At 49.0% G+C, this 23125-nt stretch overlaps 1 protein-coding gene across 10 annotated transcripts; it reads left to right on the top strand.

Annotated features, from left to right (window-relative positions):
* Positions 1–7616: 7616 nt before the first annotated feature.
* On the top strand, positions 7617–22591 carry 1700001K19Rik (RIKEN cDNA 1700001K19 gene). 10 transcript variants are annotated; one of them, XM_030246851.1, is made up of 7 exons: positions 7617–7708; positions 18039–18096; positions 19429–19560; positions 19998–20048; positions 20290–20373; positions 21327–21832; positions 22469–22591. In XM_030246851.1, exons 3-7 carry the CDS (start codon positions 19462–19464, stop codon positions 22470–22472), a joined length of 744 nt encoding a protein of 247 aa, XP_030102711.1. In that variant the 5' UTR covers positions 7617–7708; positions 18039–18096; positions 19429–19461; the 3' UTR covers positions 22473–22591. The 10 variants fall into 10 exon arrangements, with proteins under 10 accessions (XP_030102711.1, XP_011242461.1, XP_006516210.1 ...); XM_006516147.3 differs by having other exon boundaries at positions 7618–7708; positions 19393–19560; XM_011244159.3 differs by lacking the exon at positions 22469–22591 and having other exon boundaries at positions 21327–22069.
* Positions 22592–23125: the final 534 nt, after the last annotated feature.

Here is a 23125-nt window from a genome sequence, read left to right as displayed (position 1 = left end):
CATCTGGCAACCACCATACAACTTTCCCATTGCTTTTGAGTTCTTACATAGCCTAGGCCGGCCTTGAATTCATGCCTCCGCTTACGTGACAAGATGGAACCTAGGGCTTCATGTATGCTGAACAAGTACCAGGCTGACTCCTGCCTCTCCCTGTGCTGGAACCTAGCTCTAAAGAGGCAAGGAAGTGGGACCCTACAGGATTTGGCTTGTGTCTCTGTAATATCATTTACTTGTGTATCTGACACCAAACCCTCTTTGCTGGTCTCACTTTGCAGAAAGCAACTTTAATGATTTAGAACACTAGGACTTCCTACTTCTTTAGCCAATTGTGACCAAGCAACGGTTCTCAGGCTTTCAAATGATGACCCTTTAATAGTTCATATTGGGATGACCCCCAACCACTGCTTATTTTCTGATTTTTCTTATCTACTTAGGCAACCTAGGTTTCACAACCACTGTCTTAGCATCTTAGCACCTTTGAAGGATGTAATGTGATAAGCACTTACCAATTCCTTAGTACTGTTTACAGGAGAACAAGACTCACTTGCTACCTCCATTTCCCCCTCCCCACCACCTATCATTCACATCAGAATCCTAACTTAATGTACTGCCTTCACTTTGCTCTTCTACTACATCCAGGACTGCGGGCACACACACATCATGTACTAGACTAGCACACTATTCACAAACTTATCACTTAGATGGGCAGAATCTCCCTACAAAGTGCATCCTGGCTTTAACCCTCTGCCTCCTGAGTGCTGGGATTAAAGGCATGCACCACCACCGCCCAGCAACCCAATCTTTAAAAAAAAATTTTTTTATATGAGTACACTGTAGCTGTACTGATGGTTGTGAGCTATCATGTGGTTGCTGGGAATTGAACTCAGGATCTCTTCTCCAGCCCGAAGATTATATAAGTACACTGTAGCTGTCTTCAGACACACCAGAAGAGGGTGTCCGATCCCATTACAGTTGTGAGCCACCATGTGGTTGCTGGGACTTAAACTCAGGACCTCTGGAAGAGCAGTCAGTGCTCTTAACTGCTGAGCCATCTCTCCAGCCCCTACAAGCCAATCTTCAGGAGGCATTTTCTTGAGATTCCCTCCTCTCATTTTAGCTGGTATAAAGCTGACACAAAACTGTCCAGTCTAGGGACTCAATTCAATTTGACAGAGTCAAAAGTTAGCCTTAACTTCCCAGAGCTAAGTGTCCTCAAGCTCTTGTCCTCCCAAGTGTGGCGTTGGACTCAGGACCTTTGGAAGAGCGGTCAGTGCTCTTAACCACTGAGCCATCTCTCCAGCCCCATGTCCTACTCTTGATGTGTGTTCAGTCCTGGAGATTGAATGTAGAGCTTCATGTATGTTAGGTGGGTACTGTCACTGAGTTAAGATAATATATCCTAGGCTTATTTTTTTTCTTGTGAGACCTTCATGTAGCTCAGGCTGATTCAGAACTTGCTATTACAGTACTGGGATTACAGGCCATAAGCCAACATGCTCAATTCATGCAACTGTTTTCTATTCTTATTTTTTTTTTGGTTTTTCGAGACAGGGTTTCTCTGTGTAGCCCTGGCTGTCCTGGAACTCACTCTGTAGACCAGGTTGGCCTTGTACTCAGAAATCCGCCTGCCTCAGCCTCCCAAGTGCTGGGGTCAAAGGCGTGCGCCACCACCTGCTGGTGCAACTGTTTTCAAAACATTTTCTTATTCCTTTGGGAACAGCAGCCCTGACTGGGGGAGCAGTGACTTGGCTGGAACAATCTCTCTGCCCTTGTGTATCAGATGAACACTTTACATCTTCTGCCTCTGTTTAGATGTCACTCTTCGGAACCTTTTTGTGACAGACGCCCCTAACACCCTCCTTGCACCCTCTACTTTCCTTCCCTCCCTTTGGTGCTGGAGGTGAAGCCAGTACCTCTCACAACACACTGTCGGTGTGAGAGGTACCCCCAGCCTGCACTGAACCTCCCCTAGGAGCGTTCATTGCACACTAACTGGTCACAGCCGGCCTGCCTCCTGCCAGCTGGAAAGGAGGGTGTGGATAGAAACTGTTAACTGCTGGCTTGGAGCCCAAGGCACGTGCCTGATTCATGTTTGTGCAGTGACTAACTGGCAAGTACAATTGATACTTTACCTAGGAGGGCAATTCATTTACATTTGTACCATTTAGGAAGCTTTGTTGTGTGTCTTGTCCCATCCTGCCCTCCACCCCACCCTGCCCGAGTGTTCTGGGTGTGTTCAGACCTTTAAAGAATGATTTGCAGAGAAGTCTTCCATGGGAAGGAACATCACCTCCCTAGGAAGAACATTCCAGAAAGCTGCACTTCTGGTGAGTCACTGTATATTAATAGCACCGCCAAAATCCAAACAAAGATTAGTACGTTACTGCAGAACCAAAGACTGGCAGTATCAAAGCACTTGTTTCGGGTTTCTTTTTTTTTTTTTTTCTTTGAGGTTTGTTTTGTTTTAATTGTGAATACGTGTGCCTTGTGTGAGGGTTTGAGCATAATGAAGCACAATTGGAAGTAGGAAGACATTGGGTCCTGAAGCGGCAGTTACAGGCACCTGTAGGTTGCCTGATGCGGGTGCTAGGAAGCAAAGCCAAGTCCTGCACTAGAGTGCCCTGTGCTTTTTTTCTTTAATATTTATTTTATTTATATGAGTACACTGTCCCTGTCTTCAGACCCATCAGAAGAGGGCATCAGATCCCATTACAGATGGTTGTGAGCCACCATGTGGTTGCTGGGAATTGAATTCAGGACCCCTGGAAGAGCAGTCAGTGCTTTATAACCACTGAGCCATCTCTCCAGCCCCTGTAACATGTGCTCTTAATGCTGAGCCATCTCTCCAGCCCCAAACACTTTCTGTAGATTCCAGATTAAAAACAACCCCAGCAGGGTATGGTGGCACACTCTGGAGGTAGAAGTGGGTGGGTCTGTGAGTTCGAGGCCAGCCTGGTCTACAGAGTGAGCTCCAAGACAGCCAGGGCTACACAGAGAAACCTTGTCACGAAAAAACAAAAAAAAGAAAATAAAAAAAATATTTTTTTTTCTTTGTGTGTGTGTGCACATGCCACATGTTCCCAGGTACCCAAGGAGGCCAGAAGAGGATGCTGTACCTCTTGGGACTGGAGTTACCTACAGATGGTTGTAAGCCACCGTGTGGCTGCAGAGAATGAAGGCAGGTCCTCTGCAAGAGCCACTGAGCCAGTCTCCAGCCCTTATTTATATTTTCTGTTTTTTGTTTAGTTGTTTTGTTGGTTTCACACAGGATCTTAACTAAGTAACTGGAGATGACTGGGAACCCCTGCCCTTCCTGTTTCTACTTCCCCAGTACTGGGACCACAGGCATGTGCCATTTTGGTGGTTTGTTTTAAGACAGCATCTACTATGTAGCACAAGTTAACCTAAAACTCATGATGATACATGCTCCTGCCTCAGCCTCCCAGTTGCTGGGATTGCAGGCCTGCTACCACACCGTGCAGAATAACACACCGTGCAGAAACGCATTCTATTTATTTTTAATTTATGTTACCGTGTGTGTTTGTGTGCATGTGCACACGTGTGGTTAGAGGACAGCTTCTAGGGGACTGTTCACTTCTTCCAAAATGTGGGTCCAGGCTGTCAGACTCAGCAGCAAGTGCCTTTACCTGTTGAGCCAATTCACCAGCCTCAGGAATTGGATTTTCAATTGAAGTCTGATGGGGGTGTGTTATTAATCCCAGCACTCAGGAACCATAGTCAGGAATAGCTCTCTGAGTTCAAGACCAGCCTAGTCTACATAATGAGTTCCCCCTGCCCTACCGCCTGAATTACGGGCAGGACCCTTTCTCAAATACAAAGAAACCACCAAACAAGATCAAACCATCCAGGTCTGACAATACAATCTACTCTCTGACCTTTACCTTGAACACAAGTTTGGCATAGCTGAGAAGTTTCAATGCTTCCCCTCACTGAGAACTGGCTTCAACTGGAGACATTTTGCCTGCTAATCTTAGAAGAAATGTATATGAACGTCCTGTGTGGGCCACATGGAAAATTCAAGAAAGCCTAGCTGTCCTGGAACTAGACACGCCTGGTAATTCTAGTCGATTGCAATTAAACACGCTGAGCAATACAGAAGCATCCAGACAAAACTAAGGGACCCACAGAGTATTTGGTTTTCGCTGTTCTACATAAACCCTCCGGAGACGGAGGCAAGTGTCAGAACACTGGCCAAGAATGGAGTCACATGATGGCAATTCTGAGCGCTTGTGAGAAAGCAAGAGTCTTGTGATCTCGGCTTCTTCAAAACCATAGCGTTGGTCTTGGGCTGCGCTAGCTGCCCCTCCCAGGTGTAGAGAACGGGAGTGAGTTTACTTCAGATTATTCACTAAGATGGCCGGGGCTATTGGTGTATATGCCTCCATGGGAGACCTTTGGGCCACGTGGGGCTTGTCTGTGTGATTATATACAACTTGAATTTGTGAGAATAATGACACTCAGGCATCCACTCTGGCTCAGTAGTTAAGAACACTGGCTGCTCTTTCAGAGGACTGGGTTCAATTCCCAACACCCACTTGATGCCTCATAACTGTAACTCCAGTTCTATGGGATCCGATGTCCTTGGCTGGCCGCCGCAAGCCATTGGTGGCTTACCCAGCACAGTAAGCCAGCATGGTGGCTGGTCCCTTTTGTGCTCCAATAACCAACTTCAGGCAACAAGTGTCCTCTGGTGCAACAGTTGTGTGAAGGTTCCAGGGGCAACCAATCCTTCTCTGATTGGATCTGAGGTGTGCTCCCCACGAGAAAAGTCATCCCTGGGACTGTAACCCTGTCAGAATCCTGTGGCTTAGGAGGTCACAGGACCCGGGGAGAGCCTACTGCTGTCCCGCTAGATGGACTTGCTGAACTTTATGCCTCTATCACAGGTTACTGCTGCTTTCAGCCTTAGCCAGACTCTTTCTGCTGTGGGCAGCAATACAGACAGGCTCGCAACTGTCAAAGCACTGGGAATAGGTGACTGTTGAGAGCCTGGCCCTAAGTAGGACGTCTGTATCAGCAGCCAAGGTCAGGAAATAGGGAAGAGGGACCAAAAAGAACACAAGATCTGCAGAATGGGAGTCCTGGGAAATACTGTCTTCTGCATAGTACAGAGAATCGCATGTATGGACAGCTCCCGTGACTGCACAAAGCCTAGACAACCAAGCCAAGAAGGCCAGCTAATGTTCCAGCCAGCAATACTAGGTAAACTCGGTGGGTTGCCAAAGACGAAGTCACAAGAGCGGGAGGGGGACATGTTGAGGGACATCAGGAGGGAAGAGTCGAAGTGGATAAGATCAAAATGTGTTGTATACACAGACGCAGTTGTCAAAGAATAAATGAAAGATGCAGAAAAAAGAGAAGGGATGTGTAAGGCAGCCAGGTGTGCCACTCAACGGTAGAGCTTGTGTGTGGCCTTTGTAAGGTGCTAATTGGATCTCTGCCGTCCCGTCCCATATCTGCTTCTCCCACTCTGGGAGTGTCAGGCCCCTCACTCACCCGCCTGGACTGGAGGGAGAGATTAGCTGGGGCGAGTGAGTGCAGGTAGAATTTTTGGGTCAGTGGTGAGTTCAAGGGCAAGGGACACACACACAACACAGGAACAGCTTTGGGTTTATTGGTGTGGGGAGAGGGGTATTTATGCCCCCGGGAGGTGCCAGGGTTACTGGGACAAGGTTGGTGTGACTGCCAATTATCATTGGCCAGGGAAGGAGTGTTGGAAGACTCAGGGGAGGAGGGAGCCTTATAGGGTCAAACAAAAGTACTAAATTCCTACTAGGGTTGATGGTGGGACAGCTGGCTTCATGGTGTCAGGTTGGAAGCGTGTGTGTGTGTGTGTGTGTGTGTGTGTGTGTGTGTGTGTGTAACTAACTCCTGCTATCCTCATCTGAGGTATCCAGGGTTGAAGCACTCTTCCGCCTTTCCTCTGCAGTCCTGGGCCATAGATTTCTAGCATAAAAAGAATAAAAGACAGGGCTGGAGAGATGGCTGAGCAGTTAGGACCACGTGCTGTTCTTGCAGAAGACACAGGTTCAGTACCCAGCATCCATCTGGTGGCTTATAACCATCTTACCCCACTTGCAGAGAATCTGACACCCTCTTCTGGCATCCAGTGGCAGGCACATGGGCAAGACACTCATAACACTTAAAATAACTTTTGAAAGACTAGTCTTAAAAAAAAAAAAAGGGGCTGGCGAGATGGCTCAGTGGGTAAGAGCACCCGACTGCTCTTCCGAAGGTCCAGAGTTCAAATCCCAGCAACCACATGGTGGCTCACAACCATCCGTAATGAGATCTGACTCCCTCTTCTGGAGTGTCTGAAGACAGCTACAGTGTACTTACAATAATCAATAAATAAATCTTTAAAAAAAAAAAAAAAAAAAAAAAAAAGGATAAAGGAAAAACAGAAAGAATACCCAATACCAGTAGGTTGTGCCCTCTGAGTATGTTGGAATGTGGCCTGAGGGGTGTCTGCCCACTGCAGCTGGTCTGCAGCTGGTCTTGGCTCTCAGATTGGGTATGACTGGCTGCAGGTGTCCCAGCTTCTTGCTTAGAGATACAGTTTCTCAAGGGATCTTTTATGTCCCTTAATAATCCACTCTTACTTCCTTAGGTGTTTGTTGTGGAGATGGGGTCTCATGTAGCCCAGGCTGGCCTTGAACTTACCAAGTAGCCAAGGATGGCCTTGACTCTTCCTGCCTCTACCTTCTGAGTCCTGCCTGGGATGGCCACCACACATGGCTTCCTTCCTTGAGTCTTGCACTGGGCTCCACGTGTGCACGATTTCTCTGTGTGGCTTTCCATTTGTGTATTTCGGAGGTACCAAAGGGTCAGTGAGACAAGAAACTCCCCCAGGCTCCCAACCCATTGCCTGTTACTGAATTATTCCCTCATCTTGTTCCCTTTTCCTTAATGCTTCTCTGTCCTCATGCATACACAGGGACTGGGAACCACCTTTAAAGGCACAGGTGACCAAGGGACGCTCTTTCTCATCCATAGCTTGAGGGTCTTGGGAGTTCAAGTTGGCTCAGAAATTGGGATTCAAAGTCCCCAGGGCAGCTAGGGAATGGCAGAAGAGGAACCAGATAATGACACGCAAACAGCTCTGCACAGATGGCAGAGGGGACGGCTTGGCTCCTTTAACCCTAGTGTCCCACAGAAGGAAGAGCTGTGGGCAACTGGAAGGGGAGATGGCCTAGTGACCTGACTATAAGAGGAACTAGGTGGCAGGGTGGGACAAAACCGGCTGTGTGGCCAGAATGAGAATTTGGAAGCTATCCTAAGGCACAAGACAGTCCTCGAAGTCTTGGTGGCCTCTCTGGTCTTAAGTGCACCCCAGCAGAGTGCCTTGCACCCAAGGAAGGAAAGGCTTTGAGGAGCCCCGTGGCTGTTGAGGATCAGGCCTGTATGCACAGGATAGGGACAACTACCCATGCTGTGTGAAGCAGGCAGGCAGCAGAACTCGGGGCACAGGGAACTGAGGGGGGGAACTGGGAACTGTGGTTTAGGGCCTATGGTCCGGAGTGCACACGTGGATCTCTTCCCAGTCACAGCCCCAGGAGCAGTCACACTGGGTTGCCATGGAGATACCTGTGACATCATGCAGGCCTAAAGCACAGGATACCTGCCTCCTCCCTTCTTGTCTCACAAGTGATTCCCTGGGGACCAAAATGAACATGCTACCCAGGAGGTAAGTCTAGAATGGCAGTCCTTGTCCTCCAAACCAGAAGCCTGGAGCCAATGAGCTTTAAATAACCATTAGCCCCAGGATTGCTCTAGCTGCCTCACCAGGTTCACAGAGCCCTAACTCAGTGGCCCCTCTCCAGCTACTGTTAGGGGCTCCTCGTCATTTATACCACCTAAATTTGAGCCGACTTTCTTGGGGACAGAATAAGTGTGGTCTGGTTTGGATCTCTGAACAGATGTGGTCACATGTGTTCCACCAGGTATGTACCTCCGAAGCCACTGTCCCCACAGGGCACTTGTAAAGGACAGGATAGGGTGTGTGTGTGTGTGTGTGTGTGTGTGTGTGTGTGTGTGTGTGTAAGGTCCCTGATAAGAGGAGGTCATTCTTTGACAATGAAGATGTGACCCCCTTGGAGTAGGTATCCCTGCCCTCCTGCCTTCTCCAGGGCTCTGCTGTTTCAGGGAACCTCGTTGTGAAGTGGGTAGATGACAGGGGTTGGTTCCTCATTTGCCCTGAGCATGAAGACTGGGGTTTGAGAAGGGCCAGGCGATGCATAATGCTGAGCAGCTTTGAGAGAGCAGGGGCTCTGCCCAGAGCTGAGCACCCCTCTCCTCCCCCTTGAACCCATAGGAGAATTCTGGGGCACCTTGGAATTAACGTGATGGATTAGCATCTACATGCAAAGCCATGGCAGGGTGGGGGTGGGGAGTCTAAAATAAAATACTATTTTTACTTGAAGTTTCCTCTAGACAAAACTGACTTGGAATCAGAACTGAAGCCCCATTTGCAGCCTTACCAAAGTCTGCCTTGCACTTGCTGAGTTCCTCTGCGAGGAAGCCATTTTTATTTTTATTTTTAAGATTTATTTATTTTCATTTATATGAGTACACTGTAGCTGTCTTCAGACACAGCAGAAGAGGGCATCAGATCCCATTACAGATGGTTGTGAGCCACCATGGGAATTGAACTCAGGACCCCTGGAAGAGCAGCCAGTGCTCTTATCCACTGGGCCATCTCTCCAGCCGGAGGAAGCCACTCTATGTGAGCTCTGATCCCTCTTTGGGCTAAGCCCACCTTTCTCCCAGGAGATTGCGCCCCGAGATTCACTCCCACTTTCTGGGACTGCAGCCAGGTTTCCAGCTTGTCTTTCTGGACACAGCCCCAGGGGTTGTGACAGGGTTTGGGGGTGGGGTGGGGGTGAAAGATGACATCACCAGGCTAAGCAACAGCTGCCCTCTGCCCTCCTCAAGAAGGGAGGGGCCCCTGGGAACACTCGCAGCCTGTTCCTGCGGCTGCCTTGTTGACAGACATCTCATTTTTATCGTTTGCATTGAGTTTGTTCGCTAGTTAGTAGCTCTTTACTGAGGTGTTATAATAATCTGTGCTCCCTGAAAAAAAGATTCACTAGAAAAATTTGTCAAGGAAGGGTTTTTTGTTTTGTTTTATTTTATTTTTTGTTTAAGTCTGAGTGTCTGTCTGTCTGTCTGTCTGTCTGTCTGTCTGTGTATCATGTGAGTGCAGTGCCTGCTGAGGCTAGAAGAGGGAGTCAGATGGGAACTGGACAGATGGTTGTGAGCTGCCCTGTGGGTGCTGGGAATTGAACCTGGGTCCTCGGGGAGAGCAGCCACTCCTCACCCCTGCGCCACCCCTCCAGCAACTCTCCTCTCCCTCTTTTCTCAGGAAGGTGTCCAATGCTTAAATGAATCCCCAGTGACTGAGGTGATCCACCCAGCTTGCAGCTGTGGGGCTAACCCCAAGATTCTTTTTTTTCTTTTCTCTTTTCTTTTCTTTTAAAAAGATTTATTCATTATATGTAAGTACACTGTAGCTGTCTTCAGACACTCCAGAAGAGAGAGTCAGATCTCATTATGGATGGTTGTGAACCACCATGTGGTTTCTGGGATTTGAACTCAGGACCTTTGGAAGAGCAGTCAGTGCTCTTAACCGCTAAGCCATCTATCTCTCCAGCCCTCTTTTCTCTTTTCTTTTCTTTCTTTTCTTTTCTTTTCTTTTCTCTTTTCTTTTCTCTTTTCTTTTCTTTTTAAAAGATTTATTTATTTATTATATGTAGTACACTGTAGCTGTCTTCAGATGCACCAGAAGAGGGCGTCAGATCTTATTACAGATGTTTGTGAGCCACCATGTGGTTGCTGGGATTTGAACTCAGGACCTTCGGAAGAGTAGTCGGTGCTCTTAACCACTGAACCATCTCTCCAGCCCTTTTCTTTTCTTTTCTTTTCTTTTCTTTTCTTTTCTTTTCTTTTCTTTTCTGTTCTGTTCTGTTCTTTTCTTTTCTCTTCTTTTCTTTTTTCTTTTTGTTTGTTTGTTTTTGTTTTTGTTTTTCCGAGACAGGGTTTCTCTGTATAGCCCTGGCTGTCCTGGAACTCACTTTGTAGACCAGGCTGGCCTTGAACTCAGAAATCTGCCTGCCTCTGCCTCCCGAATGTTGGGATTTAAGGCATGCGCCACCACACCCAGCCTTTCTTTTCTTTTTTAAAGCTTTTTTTTTTTCCTGCTAGGTGGTGATGGCACACACGTTTAATCCCAGCACTGGGGAGGCACTACAGATCTCTCAGTTTGAAGCCAGCCTAGTCTATAATGTGTAGTTGTATAAAACAATCCACGCTATAGCCAGCTATGTGCTGGCAGGTCTCCCCACCTCCATGGGGAGTCCCAAAACGGTGGTATGCCCTGGTTCCCAAGGCCTGCTGCCCCCTGTGACTTCCCATGTGCCTACAGAGGCTGATAATTTACCATCCAGATTTATAACAGTAAATTCTCGACCTCCAAAATGCCCATACAAAGAACTCGTAACTCAATTGATATAGATACAAGCTGCACACCTAGATTGGACAGATGTGCCCTACATTACTCAATTGTCTATCAAAGCAATCCCCAGTTACTTATGGCTCCTAGGACCACGTGGCACGTGGTTCTAGCTGGTCACCCTCTCCTTTAGGTACCGTCTTGTCTCTCCTGTTTCTGCCTCCCACCCATGTCTCTCTCTGTCTCTGTCTCTCTCTGTGTCCCTTCTCTAAAACTTTCAGTTCTACCTTCTTTTTTCACTGCCCAATCACAGGTCTAGCCTTATCTGACTAATAAGATTTCAGCTGACCTCACCTTCGTACATGCACCTCTTTGAGGGGGCAGGAAAAACAGACAATCCACAATACTAGTCTACAGAGTGAGTACCAGGACAGCCAGGTTTACACAGAGAAACCCTGTCTCAAAAAGATAAATACAGGGCTGGAGAGATGGCTCATTGGTTATAAGCACTGGCTGCTTGCTCTTCCAGAGGTCCTGAGTTCAATTCCCAGCCACCACATGGTGGCACACAACCATCTGTAATGGGATCGGACACCCTCTTCTGGTGTGTCTGAAGACAGCTACAGTGTACTCATATAAATGAAATAAATATGAGTCCCTCCTTGGTGTGAGGGAGCACTCTAGCAGTAGGAGATGCTGTGTGTGAATGGAGGTGCACATTTGGGAGACAAGACAGGTGACTTGGGATATACTGGGTTTGAGTTCTCTGTGGAGCCCATGGCAGTCATAACCAGCAAACATGATATTGTACACTGACTGTTCATCAGAGCTATGACTGGCTTTGAGGACAGGCCTGTGGACAATGCAGTCACAATTCAAGGAAATCCAGGAGGAGGATGCTGCTGCGTGTGTCGGACGGATGGATGTGAACGCTCTGCCTGTGTGGTGTGTGTCTGTGTGGGTGCTTGGGAGGGGATGAAACCTGAGACCAAGGGCTTCCAGGAGCCCTAGGCCATTGGCCATTGGCCATCGGCTGGCGAGCACAGCTCAGTTGGGCTGAGGATGTAGCTCACTGGCTGGGGTACCTCCTGCCATGTGTGGGGGCTTGAGTTTGATCCCCAGCACCTCATAAGTTGGGTCTGGTGGCACATGCCATAATCCAGAACTTGGAAGATGGAGGTATCTTTGGCTACATAGTTTAAGATTTGAGGCCAGTCTAGGCTATAGGAGATCATGTTTAAAACATTAAAAAAATAAATACAAAAACATACCTGCTAGGAATTTGCAGCCATGTATGGGGCCTCCAGTTTAGACACAAACAAAACAGTTTAAAATTGGGAAAAAAAAAAAAAGCCTAGGACAGCTGGAGTAAATGAAAGGGAGTCAGGGAGAGGTCCACACTGGAGACAGCACTGGGAAGGTGGGCAGTGGGTCTGGCTATACCATTGGAGACGAGATCAGGGTAATATGGCAATCTTGGGCCACATGACCTGTCAGGGGTTAGGTAGATGTTTAGTGAGCAGCACACAAGGTGCCCAGGGTTGGAGATTAATAAATAGAATTGTCCTGGAGGTGAAGACTTAGTAACTTCAGGAGGATGTGTTGACCTCTAGAATGTTCTTTATGTAGTTTTCAAACATGAAGCAAAGGCAAATATTTTATTATCCTCCCAGCCCTAAGGATTGTAAAGGCGAGCCAGGCGTGGTGGCGCACACCTTTAATCCCAGCACTCGGGAGGCAGAGGCAGGTGGATTTCTGAGTTCAAGGCCAGCCTGGTCTACAAAGTGAGTTCCAGGACAGCCTGGGCTACACAGAGAAACCGTGTCTCGAGAAAGAAAAACAAAAAACAAAAACAAAAACAAACAAAAAACAAACAAACAAAAGGATTGTGAGGCAGTGTGGTATTGTAAAGGCAGTGGTTCAACCTGTCCCACCAGCCCACCCCCACCTCAGAGTGCCCCTAGATAAGGCCTCTGAGACTCTGCAAGCCTTACTAGTTCTGGGGCTGCAGGGCCACCCTGGAGCTGCAATGAGGCCTGAAGCAGCTTCGTGCAGGGACAAAGGGACCTAGGGATGGGACAGGGTGGGGTAAAAGCAGAGTAGAGAGGTTTAGGAGATGGCTTACTAGTGACCTTGCAGGGGTGCTGGTGAGATGCCTTGTGGGTAAAAGTGCCATTACCCTGTGCAGGCCTGAGGTCAATCCTCAGTACTGTGGTAGGAAGAACTGACTAACAGAAGTTGCCCTCTGACCCCAACATGTCTACCACAGCTCAGGTGCACCATGGTAAGCACACACCAGCACACACAATTTTGTTTTATGTTTTATTGGTGTGAGGGTGCCAGACTCCCTGGATCAGGAGTTACAGATAGTTTGTGAGCTGCCATGTGGTTGCTGGGAATTGAACCTCAGTTTTCTGGAAGAGCAGCCAGTACTCTTATCCGCTGAGCCATCTCTCCAGCCTGCAATGTAGAATTTTTTAAAAGAAAAAGGTGTGTGTGTGTGTGTGTGTGTGTGTGTGTGGCATGGTGGTTTTGCCAATAACAGACTTGACTTCAAATCACTCTCCAGCTTAAAAGCTAAGGGTGGGGACAGGGTCGAGAGAGAGGTGGGCGCAGGTCGCGTTCTTGGTCTGTTTCTGCCTTCTGAGGTTAGTGGTGTGGGAAGCAGCTTGAGCCTTGGAGCTGGGAGATCCTTAGGGCTGTGCCTTTACATGGAGGGGACTGGTGTGCTGGTCTCATAAAAAGAAAAAAGTTGGGCTGGAGAGATGGCTCAGCGGTTAAGAGCAGTCTGTTCTTCCAGAGGTCCTGAGTTCAATTCCCAGTGCCCACATGACAGCTTGCATCTATCTGTAACTCCAGTCCCAGAGGATCTGGTGCCCGCACACAGACACACATGCAGGCAAGACACCAGCACACATGAAAATAAATAAATCTTAAGCTAGGAATCTTTTATCTGTCCTGGAGTCTGTGGTCAGTCTGTCTATAGCGAAGGGCTTCACTCTGTACTTCGTGAACAGAAAACACGGTGTATGAAAGCAGTAAGATGCTCTTGGTCAGACAAAGGTAGATGTGATTTTCCTGACCCCAGCTGACCCCAAACAGCATTCAAAACGGGAGTCAGATGCTGTTATCCATCCCTGTGTGCTACATCTAACAGGGATGGGATATTTGGGTTTTAGATTTATTCTTTTTGGGGGGGCAGGGTCTCTCACTATGTAGCCCTGGCTGGCCTGGAATTTATGATGTAGACTGGGCTAGCCTTGAACTCAGATATCCACCTGCCTCTGCCTCCTGAGTGCTAGGATTGAGGTTGTACACCACCATGCTCTGCAGATTAGTGGGTTTTTTAAAAATTAATTTATTTAATGTATGTGAATACACTGTTGCTGTCTTCAGACACACCAGAAGAGGGCATCGGATCCCATTACAGATGGTTGTGAGCCACCATGTGGTTGCTGGGAATTGCACTCAGGACCTCTGGAAGAGCAGTCATTGCATTTAACCACTGAGCCATCACTCCAGCCCCAGATAGGTGTTTTTTTGTTTTGTTTTGTTTTGTTTTTTTGAGGTTGGTTTCCATCTGCCTTCTGATTTTAGAAAAAGATTACAAATGCACATGTTATTCTGGGCCAGGGCATAGTTTAAGATTAAAGCTATTTATTTGGGTAGTGTAAAAGCTGATTACAGGGGCTGGAGAGATGGCTCAGTGGTTAAGAGCATTGACTGCTCTTCCAGAGGTCCTGAGTTCAAATCCCAGCACCCACAAGGTGGCTCACAACCATCCGTAATGAGATCTGATGCCCTTCTGGTGTGTCTGAAGACAGCTACAGTGTACATATAGTAATAAATAAATGTTTAAAAAAAAGCTGATTACAAGGTACATTCGAGGTGGAGCAGGGTCCGTTATGTTGTTTTCAAAGGTAGGTTCACTAGACAGGCTGCTTACTTAGTGGGGAATTGAGTGTATCATTCTATTACTTTTTTGAGATTTTTTTTTCAAGACACAGTTTTTCTGCATAGCCCAGGCTATCCTGGAACTCACTCTGTAGACTGGGCTAGCCTCGAAGTCACAGAGTTCTGATGCTTGCCTCTGGCTCCTGAGTGCTGGAATTAAATGCATATACCACTCTCTGCCTAAGATTGTATTTATTCTTATATATAGTTTTTTGTTTTTCGAGACAGGGTTTCTCTGTGTAGCCCTGGCTGTCCTGGAACTCACTCTGTAGACCAGGCTGGTCTCAAACTCAGAAATCCACCTGCCTCTGCCTCCCAAGTGCTGGGTGCCACCACGCCCAGCTGTATTTATTCTTATTTTATGTGTATGAGTATGTTGTCTAAATATCTGCACACTATGTGTGTGCATGCTTACTCTCTGAGGCCAGAAGAAGGGGTCAGATTCCCCCTGGAATTGGAATTACAGACCATTGTGTGCCACAACATACACACTAGAAAGCAAACCCTGTTCCCCTGAAAAAGCAGCCAAGGCTCCTAACCACTGAGCCACCATTCCAGCTCCTCGAGAGCATAGTTTTAAATGATCTCAGGGTATAGTATTACCTTGTTTTCGAGGTCCAGCAAAAGTTCAGTTTCTGAAGGCAAGATGTAGGTTTAGAAAAGGCTTAACAGCAGACATGGTTGCATATGCCCTTCACCCCAGCATTTGGGAGGCAGAGGCAGGTGGATCTCTGTGAGTTTCAGGCCAGCTCGGTCATCTTTGGCCCTCACTCTGCCACTGAATAAGTCCACTTTTCTCAGCTTCAGTTTCCCTAGCTGTAAGCTAAGTGTCCTCTCAGTGAATCGAGTCCTGCAGGTATAGAGCCCATGCTACAGATTTGTCACCCACCCGTCCCCTTAACGGTGGGACAGGGGCAGGGTGTTTGAACCAGAGCCAGACAGTTCACATGCACGGAATGCCCAGAGGCTCCTATGCACAGGCTCCAAGGCCTCCATCCTAAGGAGACACCTTCGGGAGTAGAGCGCCTCCTCTCTTGAGCGTTCTCTACGTCCATTCAAGGTCCCTCTGCTTAGCAGAATCCCAGCAGTGAGAAGACAGCAGAGGGCAGGAGCTGGAGGCCTTGATGCCTGGCAGGGCCTTTGTCTACCCGTAACAGTACCTGTAGTTTTAAAACCTGGGAAACCCAAGGCATGATAAGGTTGGTAATGTTGCTTGCTTGCTTGCTTTCGAGACAGAGTCTCTCTGTGAAGTCCTGGAACTCACCTTATAGACTAGGCTGACCTCAAACTCACAGGAGCTGCCTCTGCCTCCCAAGTGCTGGGGCATTTGGTTTTTATTTTGAGTGTTTGCCTGAACGGTTGTCTGTGCACTGTGTGCATGTAGTACCTTCAGAGTCCAGAAGAGGGCGCTGGATTCCTTGAAACTGAAGTTGCATCTATGAGCTACCACGTGAATACTTGGAATCGTAAATGGGACTTCTGGTGGTCCAGCCAGTGTGCTTAACTGCTGAGCCATTTCTCATTTGTAGACTTTGTAGTTAAGGGCATTTTGTGCATGTGTGTGGAGTACAAAGGACCAGGCATGTATAGGCACCATATCCTTATACATAAAACAAAAGAGCCGGGCAGTCACCTTTAATCCCAGCACTCAGAAGGCAGATCTCTGAATTTGAGGGCAGTCCAGTCTACAGACAGAGTTCCAGGACAGCCAGGGCCACACAGAAAAATCCTGCCTCGAAAATCAAATGATAATGATAGTATGATTGTAAACAGTTTAGTTGGTGTCAATCAGATAACGTGGGGCCAGGACGGGGCTGAGAAGCCCTTTGGCTGTGTTAGGCTCACTCTCCGAACTTACCCAAACCAGTCTATAGGGACCACTGGGAAGCTCAGGGCTCATGGTTATGTGGATCCTTGCTCTCTGTAGATGGCCCTCACCTTTCCAATGTGGCTGTGACGCTGACTTCCAGAGGACAGCATAGGGGTAGACTTCATAACGGAGGCCCTGGAAGACACTACCCAGCCACTGTAGGCTGTAGTACCCAAGTCATGTTGATGTGACACGCAGATACTTGGCCTCTGGAGTCGTCCTCTCCAACCATGACTCCAGTTTGTCACAAAGAAAGCCTCAGGCCATTCCAGATGAAAGCTTTGGGGGGACCCACCCCACAGTGTATTCCCAAACCAGTAAGATTTTCTAAGAAGCTGCTCTAACCTCAAAGCTAAAGACAGCAGGACGGTTAGATGTCACCCCACAGTGTATTAGTGTATGACTGTTAGATGTCACTTGGGGTTGGGGGCAGAAAAGGTCATTTGATGAAAAGGGGTCTGGGTAATGTACACGTGGTTATTTCTTCCTTCCTTTAAAATAGTTTTTAGGTATATGGGAATTTTGTATGTACCCCATGTGCTCACATGTGGTGGCCAGAGAGGGATCAGATCTTATAGGACTAGAGTCACAGATGGTTGTGAGCCACCATGTGGTTGCTGGGAATTGAACCCTGGTCCTCTGAAGAGCTGTGCTCTTAACCACTGAGCCATCTCATCTCTCCAGCCCTCCTTTCTTGTCTGTTTTTTTATTTTATTTTATTTTTTAAAGATTTATTTATTTATTATATGTAAGTACATTGTAGCTGTCTTCAGACACACCAGAAGAGGGTGTTAGATCTTGTTACAGATGGTTGTGAACCACCATGTGGTTGCTGGGATTTGAACTCAGGACCTCCAGAGAACAGTCAGTGCTCTTACCCGTTGAGCCATCTCACCAGCCCCTCTTGTCTGTTTTTTGTTTGTTTTTTCGAGACAGGGTTTCTCTGTGTAGCCCTGGCTGTCCTGGCACTCACTTTGTAGATCAGGCTGGCCTCGAACTCAGAAATCTGCCTGCCTCTGCCTCCCAAGTGCTGGGAAAGGTGTGCGCCACCGTGCCCAGCAAGTGTTATTTTAAAGTGTTTGTAGGTATGCATGTTTATGTGTGTAGATGCCTAAGACTGAGGTGTCTGATGTCCGGGAGCTGAAGGGCGGCTGTGAGCCACTGAATGTGCGTGCTGGGAAGTGAACTCAGGTTTTCTGTAGGAACAGTACGTGGGCCTCACCTCTGAGCCACCTCGATAGCCTCTTCTTCCATTTTCGTTTTTTCTGAGGCAGGGTCTCACAAGCCCAGGTTGGCCCAACTCACTATGTAAATGATAAAGACCTTGAATTCCTGGTGCTAGGATTCGAGGCAGAGGCACGCACTGCCATGCTGGGCTCCTTTTCTGTTAGGCCTTTCTAACCTTTAAGATGCTCACAAGTCAGCCAGGCAGTGGTGGCGCACGCCTTTAATCCCAGCACTCGGGAGGCAGAGGCAGGCGGATTTCTGAGTTCGAGGCCAGCCTGGTCTACAAAGTGAGTTCTAGGACAGCCAGGGCTACACAGAGAAACCCTGTCTCGAAAAACCCAAACCAAACAAACAAAAAAATGATGCTCACAAGTTCCTGAGGGCGTGGCAGGGTTAGGGTCTCTTGCTTGCTTTCCAGGTTTCAGAATGGGGTTCCCACGAGCCCGGTTTGGGAAGGCAGGATTTATTGCTGAAAAGCATCCAGTGTGACGTGTGTAACGAGGCACTTCCCAACAGGGTGTGGCAGCTGCTCTGAGGGTTCCGGAGTCGCTGAATGACATGAGACTTCACGGAGGTTTGTAGCAGTAGTTTTCTTGGTACTTAAAAGAATATTTGACGTGTGAGTGCGTCTCCTGACTTCATGTCTGTGCAACAGAAGAGGGGGTCAGAGCCTCTGCAGCTAGAGTTACATCCAGGTGGTTGTGAGCCACTAGGCAGTGCTGGGGGCCAAACCTGGGTCCTCTGAGAACAGCAAGTGCTCTTAGCCACTGAGCCAGCCCACCAGACCCATCTCTAGCACTTTCATATTTTATTTTAAAGATTTATTTATTTATTTATTATATGTAAGTAAGTACACTGTAGCTATCTTCAGACACTCCAGAAGAGGGCATCAGATTTCGTTATGGATGGTTGTGAGCCACCATGTGGTTGCTGGGATTTGAACTCGGGACCTTCAGAAGAGCAGTTGGCGCTCTTAACCACTGAGCCATCTCGCCAGCCCTCATATTTTATTTTTATGCTTACACACAGTACACTGTTGCTGTCTTCAGACACACCAGAAGAGGGAGTCAGATCTTGTTACGGATAATTGTGAGCCACCATGTGGTTGCTGGGAATTGAACTCAGGACCTCTGGAAGAACAGTCAGTGCTTTTAACTGCTGAGCCATCTCTCCAGCCCTTATTTTAATCTTTTAAAAGAGAGGTTCTCAAGCCAGGTGTGGTGGTGCACGCCTTTAATCCCAGCACTCGGGAGGCAGAGGCAGGCAGATTTCTGAGTTTGAGGCCAGCCTGGTCTACAGAGTGAGTTCCAGGACGGCCAGGGCTACACAGAGAAACCCTGTCTTGAGAAAAAAAAGTCTCAGATACCCAGGATGGCTCTTTGTGGAGCACCGTCCCTCATGCTCTCTCGATGTCCCCAAGAGCTAGTTAAGCGCTCTACCACTGAACTATATGTGCCCACAATCCTAGGGGTTTTCTCTCTTCTTTTTTTTTTTTTCTTTTGAGGAAGGATCTCATGTAGCCCAGGCTGGCCTCTTAACAAGGATGGCCTTGAACTTCTGATCCCCCTGCCTCTGTAGCTGCTGGGGCCGAGTGCAGGGTCTAGCATGTGCTAAGTGAGCACTGGATGGATCGAGTTATAGCCACAGCCCTTACTTTTGTTTTTGACATAGGGTCTTGCTATGTCCCAAGCTGGCCTTGGCCTTCTATGTAGCCCAGGCTAGCCTGGAGCTCACATTCCTCCTGCTTCAGCTGCCTCCGATTCCCAGAGAATCTGGAGGCAGAGCAGACTGAGCTACAGGTTGGGACCAGATGTCTAAAAAGAATTCCCTTCTTCTCCCTGTGGCCTGCCCTTCCTTCCCTGTGCTCTAGAACCCCGCGCTTTGTCCTTTTACTTCATCTCCTTAGTTAAGTGACAGTCCACGTGCCTGGCCTTGAGGGATGGCCAGCCAGAGGCCCAGCCGACCCACCTGCATCAGGGCAGCCTTTAGTGCAGCTGGCTTTCGGAAGTGGCAGAGACACGCGCGCCATCGCCTTCAGGTGCCCTGCAAGTGTGTGTGTGTGTGTGTGTGGTGTATGTGTGGGAGACACCCATCTTTGTATTCTTTTATTAAGAAAATGTAAAGGACCTTCCTCAGTGGCCTGGGGCTGGTGGGAAAGTGGTGGACCACCAGGGGCCAGGCCTGGGCTCCTTTGTGAGCTTGGCAAGCCTCGATTCTGCATTCCTGGGGGGGGCCAGTTGAGAAGGAAAGTTTAGTGCCCTTCACCTCCTTCTGGATTTGGACCCAGAACCAGTGCCAAGTTGCTGTGTGCCCACTCTGCCAGGGAAGGGTTGCCTGGCCACTAGCCTTTTGGAGGACTTCGTTCCCCTCTTACCAGGCTGCGTGCTAGCGTCTGTAGTGTGGCAGCGAGCACCCCAAGTGCTCTGTGTTAAGCTGCCATGCATGGCAGAATCGGCATCGAGTGTTTCCCCACAGGTCAGCTCCAGAAGGAACCTCATGGACCTTGCTGAAGGCATCTGGAGAGAGGTATGCCATGGGCCTGGCCGCAACCCCCTAGGGTCCAGAGCCTAAGGGAGGCCTCAAAGCCAAGGCTAGCCCAGTGAGTGGGCCGTGAGAGTCAGAATCCAAGGAGGGAATGTTTCTACTTGTGTGAGCGAGCCTGCACACAGGCAGTCTGGTATTGGTAACTAAAGGAGGGATGCCTCACTGCATTAGCCCAGGCTGGCCCCAAACTCAGGACATACTTCCCTTCTCTCTGCCTTCTGAGTGCTGGGATGACAGATGCTATGAGGCAGGAAGAGACCGGAGCAAATTGACGAGATTCTACCACAGAAAGCAAGAAGATAGGAAGGTATGAACCCCACAGCAGAGGTCAGGGCACTCCCCAAAGGCCCTGCCCAAGTACTTTTACGAGGAATTTGCTGCACACTTGTACCCAGCACCGGGGAGTCTGAGCAGGAGGATGTAAAGTTGAAGGGCAGCCAGGGCTACATGAGACCCTGCCTTTTAATGTTTTGGAATGATCTATTTCTCTATGTCTGAGTACTTTGTGACACATGCACAGTATACAAGGAGGCTGGAAGAGGGCAACAGATGGTCTAGACCTGGCCTTCCAGATGGTTGTGCGCTATCATGTGCCTGTTAGGAATTGAATCTGGAAACTGAACTGCTAACCTATCTCCACAGCCCTGAGACCTTAAAGAGCAAAACACGCCAGGTGCGGTGGTACAGACCTTTGATCCCAGCACTTGGGAGGCAGAGGCAGGTGGATTTCTGTGAGTTTGAGGCCAGCCAAGGTTATATAGTGAGACAATCTCAAAACCAACCAACCAACCACCCAACCCAACCCAACCCAACCCAACCCAACCCAACCCAACCCAACCCAAAAGCCATTGACAGCACTGGCTGTGAATGTAGCCTAGTGAGTAGAATGCTTGCCCAGCCCCAGTTGGTAGAATGCTTGCCCGGCATTTGCGAGCATCTGGGTCTGACCCTCAGAATGGTCCCTTGATGGGAGGTGAAGGCAGGAGGGTCAGAAGTTTCAGGGTCATCCTGGCCACACAGTTAGTTCTAAGCCAGTCTTGAATTCGAGACCTTGTCCTCTATAAAGAGAGTTGCAATGCAAGGCAAAGCATACAGATTTGCCATTTGCCACCACAGTGATGGAGGCACGTTTGGGACACCTCCGTGTTACAACGCTGCTGCTGGGATTCACCCACAGGCTCAGAAACTTTTCTATTTTGTGGTGATTAGAATTTTCAGGCCCTCACACGTAGCCAAACATTTATAAACCTTTGTCACCAGTTTTTAGATCCTTATGATGGTGACTCGGAAGACACCCCAGGTCATTCCAACTATCGCAGTTACCATAGCCATCGTGCCCACCACCTCCTGGGTGATAGGAACCGCAACTCGCCTTCCTACACACTGAAATTCAGGACTGCTGAGGAGGCCAGCGTGGAAGACTCGCTCCCAAAGGCTCCAGACCTCACCATGAAAGCTTCTGTCTGGGCCCCTGCAGCCCTCGAAGTCCATGACGTCGACATGCAGCCTGAGGGTGAACTAAAGACCAACGGGTGTCCTGGCAGACTGTCCCCATCACCAGAGGACTGGAGGATGACAAGGGCTGCCAGCCCCCTCAATCCTGTGGAGACCCAAGAGATAGGCAGACAGCTGCTGGGCAGAGCCAGAGCCACCCGGTCACCACCCAGACTCGGGAGTGACAGAGATAAGGGGACCAGGCTGTCGCTTTCCAAGAGAAAACTGGAGCTCCTACTTGGAGAGCCTGAGAGAATTAAGAGGAAGAAGAAGTACGTGGCCCAGCTCTGGGGCCCGAGTTAGCTCAGGGTAGGGGTGTGGGGCCAGCACAGAGCCAGGGACCCACGCCAAACTCAGTCCTTACCACCCAGCATAAAAATGGGTGTACGGATTCTGAGATGGCTCAGAGGGTCAGGGCGCTTGCTGCAAAGCCTGATGACCGGAGTTCAATCCTTAGGACCCACATGGTGGAAGGAGAGAACCAACGTCCACAGGAACACATAATGGTGTATGTGTGTGTGCATGTGTACGGGTATGTGCGCGAGTGCACACGCACACACACACACACACACACACACACACACACACACACAATGTAAAAAAATATTTAAAAATAGATTGCAATTCAGGGATAGACCCGAGTGGCCTTCACTGGGCCTCCTACCCCAAACCTCAGGATCTTGTTCCATTTCCTGCCATTCTGCCTGCCCATCTCCTGAGTGCTGGATCGAAGGCAGATCCCTTCCGGTTCCTTGTGTGTTCAGAGCTCTCTCACTGCCCGTGCTGGGCAAGCCCTCTGTGTCCCCTGGGAGCAGGCTTCTGGTCGTGCTGGGCTCTCCTGGGAGCTGTTTCTCCCCAGTTGTGCTTCGGCCAGCTTGTCTACTGACCTTTCACTTTCTTTCTGGTAGGTAACAAAGCTGAGCACACGTCTGGGGCTGCTCTCCAGGTCCTGTCCTCCCCTCGGTGGGGACAAGGTTCCCAAGTGCAAATAAAAACGGCACCACAAGGAGGTGCCCGTTTTTGGCAGGGCATGTCCACCTCTGGGTGCTGCTGGGGCCGTTCCAGGATTGGTTATGGGTACTCATCAGTGCCCCAGGTGGCACTGCCAGGGAGGACAACAGGGCTGGTGGCCACTGTCCAGAACGATCCCTCTGATTGTAGGAGGGGTTGGGGATAGGCTGGTATTCTGGGAGCAGAAGTCTAGTTATTGGGCTGGGGTGATCTTCGTGGTCTCAGCGATCCCCACAGACTCAGGCAATATCCTCTGAGGTGTTTGGACGGAGCAAGAAGCCGTGGGTGCCGTGTCACCTGCACCACCCCTAGGTTCCTTAAGAGAACACAGGCTTTTCCTCCTGCAGAGGAACCTGCTGTGTCTTCTCCCAGAGAAGGGAGTTAGGACAGTGCCTCTCTGTGCTAAGGAGTCCTTAACAGCTACGACAACAGCCTCTGCCCACCCTGTACCACACAGTCAGAGGGATTTAGAGATCCTGAGTTGCTAGGACCAGGCTAATTGTCACCCTTCCTGTGGGACGAGGCCACTCTCTCACCACAGGTCATGTGGAAAG

Source organism: Mus musculus, chromosome 12 (genome assembly GCF_000001635.26).
Source record: "Mus musculus strain C57BL/6J chromosome 12, GRCm38.p6 C57BL/6J".
NCBI lineage: Eukaryota > Metazoa > Chordata > Mammalia > Rodentia > Muridae > Mus > Mus musculus.
The sequence above is the reverse complement of the archived record's forward strand: the minus strand, read 5'-3'. Positions and strand labels throughout refer to the sequence as shown.